Source organism: Colletotrichum fioriniae (assembly GCF_027942845.1).
Source record: "Colletotrichum fioriniae strain IMI 355084 chromosome Unknown scaffold_6, whole genome shotgun sequence".
Classification (NCBI taxonomy): domain Eukaryota; kingdom Fungi; phylum Ascomycota; class Sordariomycetes; order Glomerellales; family Glomerellaceae; genus Colletotrichum; species Colletotrichum fioriniae.
In genome coordinates, this window is record NW_027076842.1 from 828,968 (window position 1) to 843,974 (window position 15,007).

At 56.1% G+C, this 15,007-nt stretch overlaps 2 protein-coding genes across 2 annotated transcripts; one reads left to right on the top strand and one right to left on the bottom strand.

The window, feature by feature from the left end:
• Positions 1–1,670: 1,670 nt before the first annotated feature.
• N0V96_005680 (uncharacterized protein) lies at positions 1,671–2,592 on the top strand (the record flags this gene model as incomplete). The annotated part of the gene is made up of 2 exons (XM_065757470.1): positions 1,671–1,677; positions 2,036–2,592. 2 exons carry the CDS (start codon positions 1,671–1,673, stop codon positions 2,590–2,592), a joined length of 564 nt encoding a protein of 187 aa, XP_065613813.1.
• Positions 2,593–2,942: 350 nt separating this feature from the next.
• N0V96_005681 (uncharacterized protein) lies at positions 2,943–12,754 on the bottom strand (the record flags this gene model as incomplete). The annotated part of the gene is made up of 5 exons (XM_053198670.2): positions 2,943–5,750; positions 6,035–6,168; positions 6,668–8,882; positions 9,238–12,580; positions 12,699–12,754. 5 exons carry the CDS (start codon positions 12,752–12,754, stop codon positions 2,943–2,945), a joined length of 8,556 nt encoding a protein of 2,851 aa, XP_053043888.2.
• Between the last annotated feature and the right edge of the window lie 2,253 nt (positions 12,755–15,007).

Here is a 15,007-nt window from a genome sequence, read left to right on the forward strand (position 1 = left end):
AGAACCAAAATGCGTTCCACAACCATACTGCATCAGACCTTGACACCACAAGTGCCTCCATTTCGAAGCCATGTCGATAATGGTTTCCTTGTTGTGAAATCGTATTGCATAGACGGTCAACATGTTTGACCTTTACGAACTTTTATGAGAAACGATTACTGGGCGTTAGCGGGAATGCTCATTTGAAGAAGCAGAAGAAGAAACCCCTTATCTTTGTAATGGCACTAATATGTGGAGGACAGGCCGGCCGTCCCGGCCGTTGCTTACATCTTGAAACGTGCACATATTTGTGTGGCCTCTGGATGAGCCGCAGTACATGGATACACACTTATAAAAGCAAGAAAGTGGCTGGCTCCTAGCATAGAGATTGAGTTGACAGGTAGACCTAGAAAACAGGATAAAGTCTTCCCTAACATGAAGTCGTTTTGAACCAGGCGTGAGCTGCTCCCATTCGTGCACAAGAATATACAGACTCAACCCTCGCTATTTGCCCTGCTTCGAGCTCTCAAGCTCTTTGGGCCAAGGTGGTTGATCTAAAGTTTTCTGGTTCTATTTGTTCTGTCATTCACCAAAGGGGATCAAGAGACTAAGGTGAGTAGCACCGCCACTTATTCTTCCCAACTCAAGTGCGCCACGAGAAGGGAGCAGTTTGTGCTCGAATGTGGCAAATAGACAGCAACAAGGCTACCTGTGGCGATGAGCTGTGTACAGTTTTGAGGCTGATGCTCTGCGGAATTCATGCAGAAGATGGGATGAGTGTTACGGAGTTGGGCAACGATGGCGAGTGGGATTTGAGCTGGTCGAGCCGGTGATTGTGGCTGGTGTTTTGAGGGTCGGGGTCGGGCATGGTTATCAGATGGGCCACATAGATTTTCTCCTTTCTAATTTGATATTTTCGACTGATGAACTGGAAATTTTTCATGTTGGGTTCTGCTAGGAAAGACTGCCACTTTTGGTTGTTTCTTTCGGAGAGGGCCGAGGCACGTTTGGCTGGAGGCGGTTTCGCGCAATGCAATACGCAGATGGAATAGTTCTGGGAAGGTTGAACTCGTACATCTTTAGATATCTCTATGGATAACTAGAGAGAAAGGCGAGATGAGCTTCGTATATCAATTGAGTGAGTCTAATCATGAACAATTTGAAATCATCCGGTGAAGCGGAGGGCATTCCGGCGCGGCCTTGCTACGCCCCCCACTTCCGTCCGCCACCAATTGCGGAGGAACATTCCCCGACTTCTACACCTCGACGGCAGCAAGTGCCCCAGTAAACCATACCCCCCCATCGGGACTCTGGATTCGACTACTAGGCGGATGCGAGTGCGAGCAAGGACGGAAGAACCCTAGGACGCCCGCCACATACACTCTGACCGTCCACCACGTACGTACGTCCCTTGCTATTAATCAGATTAGAGACATTAGAGAAGAATTATGTGTAAAAGGAGACGGCTTAATTCATAGCAGATAAGAGAGACATGAGGTGCGAGAGCCTCCGTCATCATCTCGCTGATGTCAGACGAATGGGGGAGCGCGGGGTCAAAGTCTATCCGACAACGCGTGTCGCAGAAACATCTCATGGGAGCTTTGATCAGCCACACATACTTCTCGCATCGAGCCGCGACGCCTTCATCTGATATTTCTCCCGTCGGACCCCCGATTCTACACTGCCATACTATGTTATGTATTCGCTGGCTGCCATGTTCAGCTGGCCATGTCTTCGCACCCCTTCGTCATTGCTCACATCATCCTGTATTGCCACCCAGACCCCGACCCCGATCTTGAACCCCCCCTTGAAAACAGTGAGGCATTGACAGGTCTATATCAAGCTTGACTCCCGGCTTCATTCTCTTTGTACAACTACACTAGAAACACAGTCTTCAAATCAAATTTGGCAGACCTCAACCCCAAACCTTGCAGCAACAGCAAACACCATCCATCTCACCACACTACTACAAATCAACAACTGTCTATCGCCAATTACAACTTCTATTCTTCCTTAGAAAGAAATCTCGAAATGTGCTGCCGAAGACGCCGCGCAGCCCGCCAAGCCTGGCTCGAACAACGCGCCCTCGGAGGAGGTCCCCGAGGCTGCGGTGGCCCCCGCCACTTCGGCCCCGGCCCAGGAGGCCCACCCTTCCGTCCTCCCTGGGCATCAGGAGGCGGCGGCGGCGGCGGCGGTCCCCCCTTTGGCAGATGGCGCGCCATCCCACAAGACAACGTCCCCCAAGACCCCTTCCGAGATCCTCCAGCCGCTCCTCGCAACGACCCAGCGATTAGAGACCCGGAAAAGGGCGCCGTTCAGATGAACGTCAAGGACGTGGAGAAGAGCACGCCTACTCCCCCTGCTTCCGCGCCTACCCCGGCTCCAGAGGGTAATTCAAAGAGGGTGTCGTTCATGTCTGGTCCGTTTTCGCGGTGGAGGGAGTCCGTGCGGAGCGGTGGTGGTGGTGATGATGTGAGGAGGTCGTCTTCGAACGCGACGTTGCCCCCTAGGTATACTTCTGGCGTCACGGAGGCGCCGCCATACTGGAGCGGTGAGCAGGCGGGGAATAGGCGGTCCCTGCCGCCGAATTATGATGTGGCGATTAAGAACTAAGGAAGGTGGATCACGGGAGATGTATCACGGGAATGTTGGGGCGTGTGAGATTGGACCATGTTGACGGGTTTGATTTGCGTGGAACAGGTTGCAAATTTATACAGAATTGGGAAGGGTGTATTGTTCTTTTACAATATTACAGAGAATTATACGTAGTACGCTGTTTGCCGCAATTGTTCGCACTGGGTATTGTAAAATGTGAATCCAAGTAAAATAGAATGAGAAAAGTCCGTCCAACGCCCTGCACCATCGCTCGGAAAAATAGCAATTAGTTGTATACCATGTACCATGTGTAATAGAGCGCAAAAACGGTCTCGCTGGGATACTTTTCAAGCTCAAAACTCGAAAACTCAATCCCAATCTTCGTACCCGCCAGCTCCGTAGGGATTCCACTCCTGGCCGGGGTAACTCGTCGCGCTCATCTGGGGCACATCCGCCGGCTCCTCTTCCTTCCTATACTTGACCCCTCCTGACGACAGCTCTTCGTACGGGTCGACCAGGATCTTCTCCTCCTGGGCCTCGCGCCGCATGGTCCTCTGACGTTCGTCTTCCGTATCCTCCAGCTCGGCTCGCGTGCTCTTGCCCCTCGCTAGGGTAGTCGAGGCGGCGGCGGCGCCGCCGCCAGCGCTGCCATTGGCGTGGCTGGCGTTTCTGGGCGCTTCGTCGGCAGAGCTGTCGCTGACCATGCTGTGGCCCGTGTTTGAGGCAACTATGGGCTGTGCTACCGTCGACTGGGAAGGATTGGAGGGCAGACGTGGTGTGGATTCGTAGAGGTCATTGTTGTCCTTGGGTTCTTGGTTTGCTTGCTGCACGTTGACGCTGAGGCGAGGTGCCGTGGGCGCTGGCGCTGGCGCGGGCGCGGGCGGTTCAGACGATATGATGTTCTGCGCCGGCCCTTGCTTGCCGTCGGAAATGCTACGAGAGTTGTTCCCCATCATACTACCATCATCGATTGCAAGGCCTTGCGTCTGCTGAGTGTGCTCCTGAGGATGGGGAGATGAAGGCTTGTTCTCCTTTGCGGTTCGGGCCACACTGTTGGCATACGTTTGCCCTGCAGCAGAGTTGGTCTGTTGCTCTCCCTGAGCCTCTCTACTATTACTATGCTGTATCTGGGGAGATGCTGCGGCTAGAGCCGCCGCATCAACAAGGGAGTATCGTTGCTGTTGAGGCTCTTGCGCTGGCGGCATGGTTTGCTGACCAAACTGCGGGTCCGGACCCGCGATACGGCTGTCATTTTGGTTCACTAACCGTATGCCTCTCGGGTCTTGTTGTGGCTGATGTTGCTGATTGGGAATTGGCACGTCACCCTGCGGACCGGCATGGGCCGCCTGCGTGCTATGGCTGGCATGTGAGATGTTGGACTGGTGCGAGGCCATGCTCACGCGCCGGTCGCCCTCGGGCCATGCACCTCCTTGTGGGTGGCTGTGAAGCAGCTGCTGTCCTTGCTGTATGGGAGGGCTGGGGTGGCTGTACATTGATATTTCGGACGGATGTCTCTGGGCAACAGGAGGCTGACCCCATTGTGGCACCTGCGGTGAATGGTAGGCAGGATACTGAACCGGTGGTGAGGTACGTGAGAGGGCGTAGGGGGATGGCGCTACGCCTCCTTCACCGTGAACGGCAGCATATCCTTGTGGAATAGGGACTTGGTCGTACTGAGGTTCAACGAAAGGTTGAGGGTTGGAGCGTACGCTTCCACTTGGCTCAGGACCGTTCGGAATTGCCCGAGTCATGACAGGTTCGAAAGGTACGTCCTGTTGGCTTGAGAATCTTCCATTATTCTGCTGCATCGCTTCGGGGGTTCTGCCAGCCATGTCGCGTTGAGGGGGAGGCCCTTGCTCAAAGGAACCCATGGATGGGCGCTGTTCTTGGTACATGTGATGAGGTCCTTGTTGTGGCAGATGACTTCTCTGTGACAACGGAATGGCTGGCGGCATCCTTTGCTGGCCCTGGCTCTTGTGAGACTGCTGCGGCTGCGGCTGCGGCTGCGACTGTTGAACCTGGCTTGGATGTATCTGTTGTTGTGGCCGAGGTTCTGGCTGCTTGGATGATCGCTTAAACGCATTGAAAATAGACTTAGTTGTCGACTCTTTCGGGGGACCTGGGTTAGGCCGAGGCTGTGGTTGCGTTGATGTCCTATTCTTGAACCACTTGGACACTGGGTTCTGTTGACCATCAACACCGGAGTCTTGACCTCCAGACTGCATGCCGTGGCTTTGGGGGAAAGGGAGCGAAGAACGTTGATTCGGTGGGGGAAATGCTTGAGAGAATTGAGCTGGAGGTCTGTTTTCATGATCAAAGCTCTGGTGCTGATGCTGAGATTGATGTGGGTGCTGTTGCTGTTGCTGTTGCTGTTGAGGTTGAGGTTGAGGTTGGAGAGGCTGCTGAGGCTGCTGAGAGTGCTGAGAATACTGCTGCTGCTGCTGCTGCTGCTGCTGAGGACGTCCTGGAGAAGCGAGTCCTGGCATTTGCTGACCCATTCCATCAGGTTGCTGCATGTTGGCAGGTCTACCAGGCTGTGAACGCCCCTGAGACGACTCGGGCGGAGGCACTCTGCTTTCAGAGACCACAGGTGACCTCGGAGCCGGCATCTGAGTCACAGCCGCCGGTTTGGGCGAGTTCGATATCGAGGACTGTTGCGAGGTATCGGACTGGCCAACCACCCCATTGGGAGATTGTGCCCTGAAGTTGGAGGAGGGAGACAGCAACGACGCAGATTGCTCCGAGATTCGCCTGGCGTGGCCAGACTTCTGGACACCGAGAGCCTGTTGGTGATTGGCGCCTTGCCCCTGGCCCAGAGGCGGTGTCTGGGGCCCCGGCGAGTTCTCACGTCCGTAGCTGTGTCTGATTGATGGCTCCGGCGTTGGCTCGGCCGAGAATCCGGGAGGAACCCAGTGGGTTTCAGTCTGGTCTTCTGACTGCTCAGGGCGCGAGAGTTGCTCCTCTGCCTGCAGAAATGATAGAGAAGGCTGTCTCTGCTCAGTGAGATGGCGACGTCCCGGCAATGGTTGCTCTCTCTGTGATGGGGGCGCCGGAGTATCAATGGATTGCGAAGGATTCGACTCCATACTCAACATCTGACTGGACTTTCTCCGTGAGACAAATTCATCGTGCGGGGCTTCGCGGCCAGCCGCGATAGGAGCTTCACGGCGTTCGCTCTGCAAGTCAGACACCGGTCGTGCTCGCGCTTCTTCCACAGCGGAACTTCTTCTCTGTTGATCTGTCACTGTATCAAATTGCTGCGACGGTTGAGGAGAGGGTAGGAAAGACCCATTGGACTTTCTTTGATGCAGTTCAGGTCCCTGGGGCTGGGACTGAGGCTGAGGCTGAGACCGAAGGCGTGCGCCAGCTCCCGGGTGCATAGAAAAGCCTTGGAAGCGAGGTGACTCTTGCTGTTGCTGCGAACCGAACCCCTGAGGCGGACTTCGCATCGGTGGCTGACCTTCATCCTCGCGCCTTGGCTCGAGGTTTGACGGCGCTGCCTGTTGACCGGGATGCTGCTGCACTCTGAACTGTGCCGGGACACTTGCGTTCTGGTCTTGTGCTTGAGGGAGTCCATGCTGCGCCTCGATTGTCCTATTGGCAGCGCGTTTGCCAAAGAGTCCAGAGAGAAACCCGCCTGCTGAGCTTCTCCTGCCTCGCTCGTCATTTTCGACGTTACCTAGTGGCTTATTCACCAGGGTTTCCTGTGCGAAAAGTTGATTTGTACCAGTGGTGTTGCTCCTCTCTCTCCCCTGCGCGGCTAGGGGGCTAGGTTTGCCAGGTTGACTTCCTTGCGTGCTTGGCGGACGACCAAACATGGTCGAAGTTGTAGAAGAATGAGATGTGCTAGGTTTCTGTGGCACCTGTAAATCCTGCTGACTCGAACTACGAGGGAACACCTTGCTCGTAAAGCCAGAGAACCTCTTCTTGGGAGGGCCCATTGCTCCGCCTGCTACTTCATATCCAGCAGTGGACGTTGACGAACGAGACAGGTTGGGCATTGGGAGATTGGCGGATTGATCAGCACCTGGACCGAAGAACGACCGTTTTCTCTCCGCAGGCCCTCCCGGTGGTGGCTGGACCTGGGACGGACCCCCCGGGTTCGGACTCGCCTTTGGCGACGGCGTGATCACTTCACCACCATCGCGACCCTGGGGGCCTCCAACATCGGAAGGTTTGGAACCCCGTAAATTGAGGAAAAAGCTTGAACGTCGTCTCTGGCGGTCTTGAAGCTCTCCTGTGGCAACACTCGCCTCGGACACGGCATCTCCTCGCACGTCTGGACCGGCCATGTAGCTTGGCGCTCCACTCTCGGCCTTGGACGCTGGCCGTTCCCGCGAGGTGTGACGCGAGATGCGACCTCCGATTTCTTTGAAGAAGCCAGAGCTTCGCCTGCGCCCACGCTCCTCATCTACTGAGGGGTCGAAGCCGCTGACTTCGGAGTCACCCGTCTGTGTCCTGTACAGCGAGGCAGAATCGCGGTTGTAGAAATGCTGACCGAGGTCTTCCGAGCCTCGTGGCCCTGTGGGTGAGCTGGGGTTCTGAAATCCTGCTTGCGGGGTGAATAAGCCAGGATAACGCTGTGCTGATGATGGAGGCACTTCAGAGAACTTCTGCCTAGGCGGCAACTGCGTCTCGGGTCGTTGGGCCGCCGTCGAAGGCACACCAGTCTCTTTATCGATCCCGAAGGAGGTTTGCTGGTGAGGTGACAGAGATCCTCCTGACTGCCGGTTTCTGCTGGTTGCCAGTGGCTCAGACAAATGCGACTCCTCGAGCTTCCATGGGCCTTGTGGAGGGAGGTGATGGATCGGGTTGCCTCCGAAAGTTGGGGACATTATCCCTTGGTGAGGAGGCAAACCAGGGCCAAAGGGTGGACCGCTCGTTCGACCCTCATTCTGTTCCATCGCTGCTCTTGTGTCAATGGGTCCTGGTACACGGCCGGCGCCCTTCATTGCTACTCCCGGCCCAAGAGGTCTCTTTTCGTCGTCGATTCTTAGATCCTGCCCAGTCATCCCACTGCTCTCGGTCGCTAGCGTGGCCGCCTGCGTTGATGTTGCCGAAAGGACGTTGTGTGACATGTTGCTGTCTTTGCGGAAGCGCGATGGCCCAGTGTCGACGCGCATGGGTTGCGCAGACTGTGCAGACCAGCTAGGTTCCCCTTGATGGAATCGGGATGAAGAGCCGCCATCGTTGCCATGTTGGTCATTTGTCGTGGTGACCGGAGAGGAAACGAAATTGTTATCATCGTCTTCGTCCAAGGGAAAGCGTTTCTTCGCCCGCTTGGTCAGATTGATGCCGAATGTAGAACTTCGCCTGATGGGCGGGAGGCCAACAAAGGAAGATTGGCGCTGGGGAGAAGTCTGCTGTGATGGCAGATGGTTTATGGTCTGTTGTTGCTGTTGCGGCTGCTGTATCGGCTGCTGCTGGACCGACTGCTGTTGAACCGGCTGCAACTGATGACTCGGCTGCACAATAAAAAGACCCGTTGAACTAGAACCATGAGTCAAATCATGATCATCCTCATCAACTTCTCTGCTCGATTCGGTAGGCTCGAACGAACGCAGCGCCTGTGGCGGTGACTGAGGAGATACCACGTGGATCTGACCAGAAGGAGGCGACTGCGGCGACACAACGACCCAGTCGTCATACGGGTCATCAGCCGTGTTTGCACGTGGTCTTACAGCGGCGATAGTGTGTGTGGCTTGAGAAGGAGGAGGAGGAGGAGCTTGACCCTGACCTTGACCTGCATGAGACGCAGGAGGGCTCGGATCCGTGGACTGTCCCATCTCGAACCCCTCCTCTTCCACCAAGGGTGTGCCCGTGAAGGGGTCCCATGACGGCTGGGTCTTGCTGATGGGTCTAGGAACCTGGAGGTCACCTCCCGCGGAATAGTCGTCGCCGGGCGTGTCCTTAGCTTGGAACCGGGGCGTCGTTGATATGGAGTGTGTGTCCGAGACGGGGGACACCGGCTCCGAATCACTGTCTCCGGGAGGCCCGGCAGACTGCTGGGGCGGCGTATGGGGCCGCGGTGGGGCCCAGGCCGAAGCTTGATCATCACTACCCTGAGTCAAGGTATCAAATGGGGATGTACGTGAGGTCTGGGGTAGTTGAGGTGGTGGAGTCGGAGATGCCGGGTGTTCCGGGATGGTCTGTGGAGTTGGGCCTGACACGGATCCCGAGTGCGACCGTGAGTGGGCATGGCCGTAGCTGTCGGCACGAGGTGACGAACGCGATCCGAGGCTTATGCCCCATGAAGTACGTCGCTCGGCTCTAGTCTTGGGCTGAGCCGGCGGGGGAGATGAGTCGCTCTGTCGGAGAACACACAATTAGAGATGATTCACCATATAAGATGCCATGTTGGACTTTAGAGTGTCCGAGATCACCACAGGGGTTACATGATGGTGCAGTAATAGAAAAAAGTTTCGTAGCATTCCTTAATCATACAGTCCCGTCATTCTGGCCAGAAAGGGAGACACATAACTCATAAGTGATTACCAAGGGGGGAAAGTGAGGAAGAAAAGTGAAGAGAGAAAAAAACCGATGGGAAAACGGGGTTGCTCGGGACAGATCAGACCGTCGATCCCTCCCAACAACCAAACTAGAAAGAATGCATGCCCTGTGTGATGTGATGATCCCAGTTGAGAGGAATGTTTAAAGAAATACCTTGTCCCCAGTGCCACGGAGTTTGTTCTTTCCCTTGCTCAATAGACCTTTACCCGCCTTGCCAGCCGCAAGCAATAGTCCCTTGCCCTTCGCCCCAACTTGACCGCTCGAATGCTTAAAATCACTTGAAGGCGAATGAGACGAACCAGTGGGCGCACTTCCCGCAGGAGGCCGACCCGAAGCTCCCGCCGCGAGATTAGGGTTGCTTGCGTTGAGGTACTGCTGGTAGTAAGGCTGCTGAGAAGCCGGCTGAGAAGTTGTTGGCGATGACTGCGATTGACCAGGACCAGGAGCGCCAACTCCAAACGATGCAGTTGCGTTGGCGTGCTCAGGATGCTGAGCCTTTAAGTTTTCCAGCCAGTTGTTCAGACCCGAGTCCATCGACGCGAATTGTGAGCGCGTCTCATTGTACTTTTGAATCCTGTCTTTCGCATTGGAAAGGTCCATGATCTCTTTGAACGTTGTGATCTTGACAGGCTGCGTCGATTGGCGTTGAGGAGCCGCTGGAGATGCAGGTGCCTGGCCAGCCTCGGACGACTCTGGCTCCGGCTCAGGCTCGGGTTGAACCTGGGCCAGAGCAGGATGATCGCCGGGCGGTGGGCTGGGTGAGACGGGGTTTGATGAGACCCGAGCCATTGACTTTTCTTCCGCGAGCGACAGTCGGCGGGTGGGTGCAGCCGACGTAGTGTTTTTATCGGCCGTGACTGACACGGGTGACGGCGGTTCGATCACTTCGGAGTCCATGCGATCTCTCGGCGCCGAACTAACCTGCGACACTTGATGAGACATCGCGCCCGCGTCTTGCGGCACGCTAATATGTCCATCGTCCAACCCAGTAGCGAGCGGCGTACGTTCGGAGTCGCTGGCCACCTCTGATTGTGCAGCCTGCAGCTCATGATCGCCTTGTTTAGGAGGCACGTTGCCTTCGCCCGCATCACCAGGTTGGGGGTGAGGCTCGGCGAGGGGGTCCTTCTGAGAGTCAGAGGCCTTTGGCGTAACCTGCTCTCCTCCTGCTTCCCAGGAGAACCGTCGACCAAGTGCAGGAGGCTTGTCCATGGCGTCTTTGCGAGGGCTCAAAGGAGGAACGTCAGAGATGTCTTTGTTGGGGGTAAGCGCCCTCTTTTGCTCTGGCTGCTGTGATGGCAAGCTGGGCACATCGGGCTTGTCGTCGCTTGCAGTCCAATAGTCGTCGTAGACACTGTCGAGATAGGCACTCTCACGAGTGCCGCTATTGTCGACGGCCGGACTCAGCGACTGGTGGTTATTGAAGTTGTTCAGTTCGTGACTTGTAGGGCGGACGGGACTGAGGCTGCGCATAATCTCTTCTCTCAACTTATCGCTCTCCTTGACAGGGGATGGGTCGGCAATGGTGCTCATGGTGGATTCGCGCTGCAGCCTCTCTGGCGCCGCAAAGTCCAATGATGAGCTGCCTGATTCGCGAGGGTTCAGAGGAGCCGAAGTCTCCAGGTCGGCATCCTGGTCAACACGACTCTCCATTTGAGCGGCCCGTTCCGAAGCTTCGGGGATGGAAACGGGTATGGATAGTGTATCCTTCACGGTAGCTACCCCGCCGTTGCCAAACTTGTCGTCTTCGTTGTCAGTGATGGGGGAAACTTCGCCGGGATCCACGCTGAGAATGGGCTTCCGATCGGCGGTAGCAGCGGGCGTCGCTACAGCGGAAGTAGTCTGAGAATCGGCGATGGAGCGTGTTTCGGTGACCCAGCCTCCAGGAATAGACGGTCGAGTGGTTTGCGAAGGCAGGCGAGATCTGCTGGATTCCTCCAAGGCTGGCGGTGTTTGGGATGGTGAACGCGACCTTTCCCTGCTGACTGGTTGAGATGCAGGCAATGATGAGTTGGTTGGCTGCGGAGTCGTGCTGATGATGGGAAGTGGAGACGTCACATCACCGGGCGTCGCAGCAGTGGGAGATTTATCCACAGCTGGCGCTTTCTCTGCCGTAGAAGCGGATTCGGAAGGTTGCGTCTGGATCTGGGATGGCAAACTCGGCATCGGAGGCGCTTCGTGAGCATACTTGTCTGGGTTCGAGAAGAAGTCGTCTCCAAAAAGGGACATGCGCGCCAGGTCGGGCAGTCGAGGGCTCGTGGAGTAGCGGCGGTTCTGGTCAGATTCTTCTGCAGTCGGGCGCTGCAACTGCGGCTCTGGCACACCCAAATTGCTCTCCTGCATGCCTCCTGGAGGACTCAGTCGGCCTCGGTCTGCACCATGGGCCTGAGGTTGTGCTAGAAGCCCATCGAAGCCGTACTCGCTCTTTCTCTCCGCGACTGGTGCCAGGATAGGTTGTCGTGTGGCATTATCGACAACGCCTAGCCCGTCGCCTTTGTCCAAACTGCGGCGCATGGGCTGCTGCTCACCAGCATCGACTACCGGAATTGTCGGATTGGCAGCCGACACTGACGATTCACTCCTAGGGCCAGTAGCACTGTCCATGCTCGGCCTTCCCGACTCCGTCGATCCACCCTCCTTTTCTTTATTGTCGTCCAGCCGGCGATAGATATCCGAGGGTCGGATAAAGTGCGCTGCTGTGGTGTTGGATGGTGTGCCAGGCGATTTGACGTTGGAAGGAGACGCTGATCGTTGCTCTATCCACGGACGCTGCGTAGAGCTCGACCGAGAACCGGAAGCCTGGCGATCACGGTCTTGCTGCCCCATGCTGCTCTTGCGAGGAGGGAAGCGGGCGGCTTGAGTTTGGGCCGGGGCCGGTGAAGTCCGTCTGCTTCCTACAGGCGGAGATGGAGTGCCCCTGGGATATTCCGGGCGGCCAGCGAACGGTGCTGGAACGGGCGCTGGAGCCGGTGCTGGGCTCATCCGTGAAGGCAGGCCAGCGCTGGCGGGCGGAGGTGGTGACACAAGTGGTTCTTGGGGAGCCCTTTCGGGAGCAGCAGCCATTGACGCTGGCTCTGACACGGTAGGAGGCGGCTTCACGTCGTCGACCACAGGCTGCTGTACAACGGGAGGCATAGGCTTCGCCGAGTTCTGAATCTGCAGAGGTGGAAGTCCAGCAGTGGGACGATGGCTGGAGGTCGGTCTGGCTTCATTCACCGTCGGCTGCGCCGGTCGCATTGAAGGCACAGGCTCGGCCGGTTGGGGAGCTGACGGAGCTGGCGGCTGGTGCGACGGAAGAGCTGTATTGGTTGACTGACCGGCTTGGCGGTAGCCCGTGGGCTTCAGTGGCGGCACGGGAACGGGATCATCGGCTTCGTCTTCAAAGTCGTTTCCCCAGTCATCGCCGTCATAGTTTTGAGTCTTGGCCTCGACCCATTTCTTGGTCTTGGTTCTCTTTACGTTGGTCTTATAGGAGGCACTCGTCGGGGTATCGGGGCTTCTACAGGTAGAATTATGTGGTCAGTACCATTCTACACAGGAGCAGGGCCGAGCTGTGGTATGCTGGGAACAGGGTCGTTGAAGCGAAGCTGACGGCTGGAAGAATTCGAATCACTCACAAAGGCGAGTTGGTATGAGGGGCTCTGAAGCCGTAATTATACGACGAGCCGTCCATAGCGTCGTTCGTTTATGTGATGGTTTCGGAACCGTCTACTGCTTCATTGCTCGGCTTCTCTGCCTACGATTGAGGACGTTCCAAGCTTCACCGATGACTCGGAACTGGGTATCGCGAAGCGCGCGGGTTGCGGGTTGCGGTTGGTTCCCGATGGGATCAGGCGGGCTGGCCAGAGACGTTGCGACGCTGGCTCCAACTCAGAACGGACTTTCGGATGGGATAAAGAGCACGAAGTTGAGCTCCCAAGTTGATAACGACGACAGGAATTGGAAAGAAAACAGACGCGTCCCAAAAGGCCAAGGAATCGTCACGTTCTGTCACGGCACAGAGACAGGAACTGGGCTGATAATGATGAAGGTCGGCAGTCTGACAAGGCCCGAATCTCGCTGGAGACGGGCGATGGGCGACGGGGAACCCAAAGGAAGACGGGATGATAATTTGGGGGCTTGGGAAGTTGGCAAGTCGGGGGGGACGTGGCTAGGGTTGGGGCGGGCTACGCAAGGACAGGAGGTACATGTGCTGTAGTGGCGGGGAAGGCTTGGACTGATGTATCTTTTGTCGTACCCTTTGATGAGGTAGCAGCGCGACCCAGCCCCAGCCTGCGCGATACTGCGTATGGTGCCGCCCTCTTCTTGCCTGTGAACTCACTGGACTTTTTTGTTTCTGCCTTCTCGGTGCGGGAACATCTCATCAGCTGGGCTGCACACTTCATGCCGGGCTATCCCAGCGCTGTCGCTTTGGAATGTCAATCATCAGCAAAGCAAAGGCGGGAAACTACTTTGACCACCAATGCCACCCTTGGAGGACAGACCCGTTGGACGTGCTGAAAAAGAGGGGAACGAGCTGGGGGTATTTTCCAATGGAAGCTCGAGGATGCCACCGACTGGATCACGAAGAACAGGGATGTTTCGTAACCGGCCGCCTAGTCAAGTTGGTGTGGCTTGAGCCTTGGAAGTTCTTGTTCTTCAAAGTGCTGTCCGCTTGGGTGCGTATGGACTTGTATGCCTTGTGAGAGAGTAGGTTTTGTATGCAAGAGATTCGGAGACCATGAGGCAAAGTTTTGTCATTGCGGCCTTGATTCAGTCTAAAGTGAGTGACGCGAGTGTAACAACTACAGTTGCGCTTGGTTCGAAGGTGATTGATTCAAAAACTTGAATACCATACTCCGTACCATACAACAGAGATGCTGTGGAACACAGTCAGCCGGTCCCCATTCGCGTCGTCTCAACGGCGCAGTGCAGTCAGTTAGTTGGTGAGGTGCACCCTCTTTCTGTAAGTGAGAACCCATAAGGTAGGTAGCTCGTGTTTTGAATGCGGAATAACCATACTTAAGGTACAAGTCAAGGGCACATCAAGATAGCAAGATTCCATGTTCGCACTCTTCATATCACGCATTCAAATGAGCACTTCCTGAGTGGCATTACAAGACATGTTTCTTCTCTGCTTCATTCGCATCTATCTCCATCATATGTCTCGAGGTACCCGAAGTACGGTACGGAGTACAGGCTGCCTGGTGTCGGCTGGAGTCTGCAGCGCGGGCGGACCCGAAGATTCCTCAAGGCAGATACAGAGGTACATCAGAAGACGTGCTTCAAAGTACCTTGCTCACCTCGCAGCGCACCTGTGTGGAGGTATGGGTGGTATGCAGGTAACGGGGCTTGTCATAATTAGATGTGGCGGTGCATGCACAATTCTGCAACTGGCCACGAGCCACACCACACTCATCAACGGGTGGCTCCCAAGCTCCCAGCGCTGGCGCTTGCGCAACGGCCACAGTCCAGGCCCAGGGATGGAATGCGCTCCCGAAGGGATGGGTGGAGGACAGGTTGAAGTTGCTTTCCGTGGGAAATGTACCTGGGTAGGTACCGGACACCCTGGCCCCGTCACTCCCGCAGAACCAGTCCAGTGACTGCAGCGCTGCACCAATGAATCTCGACTTGGACCTGGACGCCCCGGACGAGAAACTCGGCCACGACGCTCGTTTGCCTCAATTGACAACTATCCAGCTCGGCTTTTTAGATCCCTCAGTACTTTATCGCCCTCTCGACAACGTCAGAATCCGGATACCATAATCGACTTCATCTTTCCAACTATACCCAACGCTCGCGCGCATTGTACCACATTAGCCGTTCTTTGCCAGCCGCAGCCACTGCCGCGCTCCCCAACGTGTCCGTCCGTCAATTTGACACAGCTCATTTCCCATCCCTGACTATCCACCTCAATCGCCAAACCCAGCTCGACGACAACTTTCCC